Source organism: Protopterus annectens, chromosome 10.part0, assembly GCF_019279795.1.
Source record: "Protopterus annectens isolate FY-2018-M chromosome 10.part0, PAN1.0, whole genome shotgun sequence".
NCBI classification, from domain to species: Eukaryota; Metazoa; Chordata; order Ceratodontiformes; family Protopteridae; genus Protopterus; species Protopterus annectens.
The window spans coordinates 1,724,821,152-1,724,828,718 of NC_056744.1; the positions used below are offsets into that span (position 1 = coordinate 1,724,821,152).

Below are 7,567 nucleotides of genomic sequence, written 5' to 3' on the forward strand. Positions count from 1 at the left end.
CTGTTACACTATCAGGATACATTATTTTCAATAAATAGTCCAATCTTGTATATAAAATAAAACATATGTAATGAAAAGTACACTTACAGTTAGAAAACCAACAGTTTCCAGTTTTACAGGCTCCAGCTTATCATACAATGCTTTACATGTTGCAGTAACATAATTTTTAAGGTTTTCAGCATTTTCTTTCATCTCTTCCACAGTCAGTGTTATTTCCTTCCTGAACTCCAAGCTGCCATTGGGTACTTTCACACTGGTGACCACAGCATCACATTTTGTACATTCAAGGTTGTCTTCCTTCTGTTTCAGAACTGCCACTTTGTTGTTTTTAAGCTGTTGCAGTAATTTTTGCTCCCAGTCATGTAGTAACAGGTGCAGTTTTGTAAACTCTTCTATGATGTATTTTTCCAAACTATAAGCATCATCCTGGAAACAAACACAGAAAGAATCAAGTTGACTGGCTGTACATTACAATGTCAGTTTTGTCTATGCACTTCTCATACAAACTCATGAGTGAAGGTCAGTCTTGCTGCAAACAGGCCTAACGCCTGTCCATGACATTTGTGTCTCGGGTTCAACACTTAGTTCATGGCAACAAAGAGAGACAACCACCTAGGGTACTTTCTGACAATGTGGAAAGGGGATATCAATATAAAGATGCCCTAACAAAAAAAAAAGTCACTGCAAATTAATGATTATGGGAGGAAGGAAACACAAAATAGGAAAAGGTGGGTAGCTGTGTGTTCAAGGGGTTGGTTTCTGCCAATTCAGTCTCTGTTATACAGCCTGGATGGTCTCTGATGACTAAAGTGTCTCTCTGGATATGTCCAATTGTCAAGAGGCTATAATCCTAGGAAACCTCTCCAGCCATAAGGAGCAAAGTGGGCTTAGTCCCTACAAGAACATTAATAAGAGAAATGCTGAGAGATTGGGTTATGACCTTGGTCAGAGCAGCACAGCCAGGCCTCATCAATCAGGTCCTGCTGTTGTATGGAATTTGTTTTCAAAAAAAGTGAATAAGTGGGGGGGATTATCCATATAAAGGTTACTAAAAACTAGTACACAAAACACAAACGAGTGTACCATGATTCAGCCACAGCAAGCTAAGAATTTGCAATGCAACTATAATTATGTGTTCTACAATGGGCTAATGTTAGGCCTTTGCATGAAATTTGGATACATACATTGACACAGCATGACTTGTATGCATCTGATGTTGGGAAACACATAGGATGCAGAGTGGGTAGTACTGACCCTTGGGAGATACTATTCACAGCAGATACATAATGGCTCATGTAAGACCCTCATAACTTCCTTTCATTACCTAGAAATGGGGATTAGCCAAGTATTTGCTAATGAGGTTCATTGATTATTGTATTTAAAGGCTGAGCTAATGACAATCTGCACTACTTTTCCTATTCCCTTCCTTAGGAACACTGCAGAAAGTACAGTTGTGTAAAATGTACCATAAGAGTAGATGTCCTTCTCATCACTGTTGCAGTATTCCTCACTGAAGGGATCTCCTGCCAAGGATAGCCCAACATCCAGGCAGCGTACCAAAGCCAGCCTTTACATCTTACAGCTGCCATACATCTCACATATGCTCCCCACACTGGGTGTGGGGCATGAAGGTAACATACGATCACAAATATTCAGAAATGAATTAACCTAGGAGGAACAAAATACCCCTCCCCAGGGCAACGTAGAACATGTACATCCAAAAGAAAAAAGTTCAGAAGGAAAGAAGTGAGAGCCCTTCAGCCAGAGGGGTAACAGAATACAGGGTTAACAGCCATAACGGGGGGGAGGATGGAGGGACTAAATACTACAAAAGTGAAGAGAAAGACATTTACTGTTATAGTAAGATTTTACAAAAATGTACTAAGTCCTTTCATATCACTGTTGCAGTACTCATAACAAATGGGAAAGTACAAGACTTAGAGGAAGACTAGGAGGAGGAAGGCACAAAAGAGCCCTTTACAAAACCATGCAAAACAGCCCTTGCAGAATGTGCCCCGGCCCTGGAAACATCTATTTGTAATGCTTAGTAAAAGTAAAAACAGTGAGCCAAGTAGCAACTTCAAGGATGGAACTAGTGTCCAAACCCTTGGAGAAAAAAAAAGATGGTAGCACCCTGCAGGCCTGTGGCTACTCTGGCTCACAAATGCACATTTTCTGCAGTGGGATTTACCTGGACTTACTAATTTTACTGAATTTTAGAATGTGGGAAGGTGTTATGGTCATTCTGCTCTGCTGAATCTTCTGTAATCTGTCTCGCCGTGCAAGTGGTTTGTAGGGCTGATGTCTGCAGGCCCTATGGGGCCTGAATCACTAAATAAACTGGGAATACTGCTGAAGATTCATCCAGACTGCTGTAGCTGTTTTCTCTCAAATGAAAATCAAAGTAGAAAGTGTAGGAGATGTGACAGACTAGGAGAAGGGGAACTAGTACCAATTTCAGATTAAGAAAAGCTCCACTCAGGCCTGCAATTCCTTCTATGCTGCTTGCTAATGTGAGATCTATGGATAACAAAATGGACTTTATCCATCTGGACATTAACACAAACAGTAAGGTAAGAAACAGTTGTGTTACTATATTCACTGAGACTTAATCAGTGACCAAGTTGTTGGAAAAGACAAATTGTCCTTATTCATAGCAGACAGGTTACAGGCTCTCAATGGCAAAACAAAAAGTGGGGGAGTCTGCATATACATCAACAGCAGCTGGTGTGAAAACAATGGTGTCATTACTAGCTATTGTTCAGCTGATGTTGAATACCTCACAATTAAATGTCGTCCATTCTACTTTCCCAGAGAGTTTTCAACTATCTTTATAACTGCAGTTTACATACCTCCAAATACAAACACTAATGAAGCACTTACCAACCTGTACCAGTTAGTGAAGAAAAAGGCAAACTGGTTCCAACACAACACTCTTTAATAGCAACACAACAAGGTAAACGCTTTCACGGATTACATCCGCTTCCTCAGACCAAAATGTTAAAACTCAAGTCACATCTTTAAACATTCTAGCAGCCAATGAGGCACACTAATCACTGAACCAATTTAACACATTCATTGCCTTGTCTAAGCAGTGAAGAAACTAACATCAGTGTGTAAATCGGCAACACTATAAAACATACATTGCAGCTCAAAAATTGCTAAGTACATAATTAAAACTGACTCTGGTCTATCACGTAAACATAAATATAAATTCTAAAATGTGTCAACATTTAAATATACTAAAAAAAATATATATATACATATATATATATATACACACACACACACATAATACAATCTGTCTAAAAATATGTATATAAAACTGGTCAATCTTGTGGACATATAAGATAAAAACCATAGCAAAGATATATATAAGAAATCAAGGACATAAGCCTGGTACTACTTGGTCAATGTTTCAGTGCTCTAGCTTTTAAAAAAGGGCTTCAGAGACACCTTACTATTCAGACCTGGTGGTTTGTCAGCTTGATAACGTATAATCCACTTCTGTTCCACTGATTCTGTCTTATTATTGATGTCACCACCTCTAATACTATTGTGTATGACTTCTAGAACAAAAAATTTAAACTTATGTGCAGTGCCTTCTTTCGCAACATGCATGGCCAACACAAAAATATACAACTTGCTTGGTATGGCAATCAGAATATAAAGTGGTGCTAATCTCAAAGCCTAATTGTGGATGCACAAAAGTGCACCCCCCCCCCCATATATACACCCATACCAAGCATGTTGAATATTTTTGTTTCTGTACTGTTTTTCATTCTATATAGGCAAAAGAAATAGAGCCTTTAAGGAGAGAATTTTAGAACACCTAAGAGACATTAGGAATGCTAAGGAAACAAGTGCGTTGGCCATAATTGGCCTCACCAAGAAGGAAGATGAGGGGGTCTACAGGTAAGAAGTGAACCAACAATGTCATTGGTGCACTGACAACTTAGCAGTAAATGTTGGGAAACCAAGGAAATCATCATAAGAAAACGCCACACACCTCCTCATCATCAGTGATGTCACAGTGAAGAGTTAAATAGCACCAAATTCCTAGGGGTACATATCTCGCAAGACTTAAGCTAGGGAACAAACTCTTCCTACCTTATGAAGAGAGCCCAACAACATCTCCACTTCCTTAGGAGACTTTGTAGAGCTAACCTTCTCCCACAGGTCCTACTCACCTTCTACACAGCCACAATTGAGCGTGTACTGACAAACATCATTGTCTGGTACTGATATTGCTCTCAAGCTGATCAGAAGGCACTGGATAAGATTGTTAAACAGGCCACAAAAATCCCTATCTCCAACATTCAATCCCTACATGACACATATATTCAAACAGATGCTATGGCAGAGTCCAAAAACTACTGAGTGATATACACCATCCGGCTCACTGACTGCTTTAACTCCTGCCAACAAGGGAGCATTACATGTAGGACATCCAGACTCCACAATAGCTTCTTCCCACACACTATGAGACCGTTGAATAACAAACCCATAGCCTTACGTGCTACATGGGTAAAACATTATTAGTGTGCAGTATGTCATTGTTGTTTACATAAACTCTCTGAATAGCTCACTTCATACATCTTTATCTACACTAGCAAAACTGTGAACTGTAAGTTTATGGTATATATTGGTGGTGGATAAGTTTACATGTGTGTGCCTCTTATTTAATATAGTACTGTTTTTTGCATATCCTTATATTTCTACTGAGTCTGTTCTTGCTGTTGTATTTGCTGCATTTCTGATATAAATAGAGCTTTCAAATTTGTTTTACTTTACTTTTAGTAGGTTACTTTATTTTTATTTAGTTTATTTTTTTTCATAATTAAATCTATCTTCCTTCTGTAAACTATCATTCATATGGTACGAGCCTGAATATCGACATTTTGTGCAGTGATGTGCACTTTTTCCACTCTGCTGATCTGTATGACAATAAAGTTTACTTTGACTTTGAAAAAAGCACTAGGAGAGAGGCAACCACCCTAGAATATACCTTTACAGATGAAGAAACACATTTGTCATGAACAGTCCGTATAAAAAGAGTATAGTACCAAAGCACATATGGAAAATCCAGTTAGTAGCAAAGGCTGCTGTAGCTGTAACAGAAACTCACAGGCAATCCATAAAATCAAACAAACGATTTATTGGAAGTAAAATGAGCGCTTTCGCGTGGTCTATCCACGCTTCATCAGATAAATCATTTAAACTTGTGTAGAGTTTATATACAACCGCTTAAGGCGGGAAAGTCTGCTCATTAATCAATTAACATATATATTATCCTAAGACACCATTAAAAACATTAAACTGTTGAAACATTAAAAGCTTTGAACATGAACAAAGTAAAAGGAAATGGCCTTAGAGATCCAGGAGAAGATGGTTTGCTTGGAAACAGCTAAACCCAAAGTCCTGAGATGAAGGAAACTAAAAGTTGTTCAGATTTGTAAATAAATTTTATTTTATCAAAATATCTGTGCTATCTATACTCACTGGCAGACTGAGAAAAAAGAATGGAAGCTGAATAGACTTTAAGGGTCAACTCACTGACCACCTTATGCATAAAAGGAGGATTATTATAAACGGACACCCAAAAAAGTTGGAATGACCATAAGAGCCCGAGCCCGAAGCTCAGGCACTCTCTTGCCTGAAGTTAAAAGCCATCAGCAGAACAGTCTTCCAAGTGCAAAGTTGCAAGGAAGCTGAACTAGTGGGTTCAAAAGGAGCCCAAGTCAATTTTTTATGAGAATAACTGAGGTCCTAAGAAGTTGGAATAGGCTTTCTCAAGGGCCTGATATGATGGATGCATTTCAGAAATTGCTAGACCTCAAACTGAGAGACTAAAAGACGGCTCAAAGGGCAAACAAGCAGAGATAGCAGATAGGTGAGTGTTACCTCAAGAATATGCCAAGCCAGCATGAAGCTGATCACACAAATGACAGAATCAGAAGAACCCCTACTGAGAAGAGATCCTGAGGGAAGAGAGGCACCAAACATAAAACCTTTTCGATTTAAGCATACATGATTTTTCTTTTTTTAAGAAAATTATTAAATTTAACATATTTCTGTGGTGGTGCAGCGGAAGCGTTGTCGCCTCACAACAACAGGTACTCCCGTTCGATTCTCGGCTGGAGCGCCTTCTGTGTGGAGTCTGCATGTCCTCCCCGCGGTCGAGTGGCATTCGAAAGACATGTGTGAATGGGCCTACCTTCGTTGAAGGTTGGGCGTCGGGCTGGCACCTCGGCACCATAAAAAAAATATATATATCGACTGCCAATCATTAGTGGACCGGAGTTCTGCTGTGGCAACCCCTAACCGGGAAAAGCCGAAAGAAAAACAACATTAAATTTAACATATTTATAATATATACACAAAGGAAGAAATTCAACTTCACATACTGTTATACAACATTAGGAATACTTTGAATCATAAAGGTAATCCTAAATAATTAGCACATTAAGAGTCTTAGTATTTCTATAGCAACATGTCAAGGCTATCCCAAACACAAAGTCCTAGTAGAATTTATAGATCTTATTTTGATCACTTCTTTTTCAGTTTTACATAGTGTTAAATTTAAAAATTCTTTGAACACAGGAGCTGAATTTGATTTCTGATTTTTTTGTAATAACTTTTCTAGCTACTGCCAGGGGACTCCAGACAATTGTTGTTGTTTGGCTTTCAAAGATAAAAGAAGCGGAACATTCATTAGTATTACTGATCATGTTAAAGAACAATTACCAGACCATAACACCTTAAAAACATACTTCTCTCTTCCCAACATATATTTAATTTTTCACAATCCATAAAGATGGGTGTCCTATCAGCTTTTACATCTTTATTACATCTCCAACAGACTGAATAAGTAATTTTACCAAACTTAGACATTTTATAGGGAGTTAAAACATTCTATGTATACATTTCCAAACAAAAACTTTCCAGTATAAACTTGAAGATTGACTAACTCATTTAAGCAATAAAGTTTTATTTTACCATCTATTGAGTCACCCAGTCCACTACTATCCAAGAAGTTCCAGAATTTTGCATCAAAATTATTTATAATTGACTTGTATTACTTTGACAAGTCCTTTGTATGCCAATTTGCCTTCAATAATAGCATTCATACAAAGGGGGAATAGTGTTGTGTTCCTCATCACTCATATCTACAAATTAATTAAATAATTTAATTTCTTACTGACACATAATATTAACTGGTTAACAAATTCATACAACTTACATTCTTTCATTAAATATTCTACTGACTTAGCTTTTCTCATCTCGAAGCAATCGGACTACAATACCAATCCATTCCTTTTTAGTAAGCTTATTGTAACATTCTTGTGAGTTTCCTTAAATCTAGAGGTGTGTGCAACAGGAAAGCTCAAAGATTTACAAGGGTCTTCTTCAGAAAGACGAAAATGTAAACCCTCAAATGCTCACGAGTGAATAATCAGAAACTCAAAAGTGGTATTTTGGGATCGCAGTACAGTGAAGATCAGAATATTTGCCCTTTCCTCACTGTACAGTGACAGATCATCGAATATTTGTTTTTGGACCCATT

At 37.8% G+C, this 7,567-nt stretch overlaps 1 protein-coding gene across 1 annotated transcript in view; it reads right to left on the reverse strand.

The window, feature by feature from the left end:
- LOC122813966 (zinc finger protein 569-like) overlaps positions 1-7,567 on the reverse strand; it is a 142,147-nt gene that overhangs the window by 75,304 nt on the left and 59,276 nt on the right. Inside the window, exon 3 of the mRNA XM_044086520.1 lies at positions 88-426. Coding sequence (XP_043942455.1) covers positions 88-426 — 339 coding nt within the window. The remainder of the gene's footprint in view (positions 1-87; positions 427-7,567) is intronic.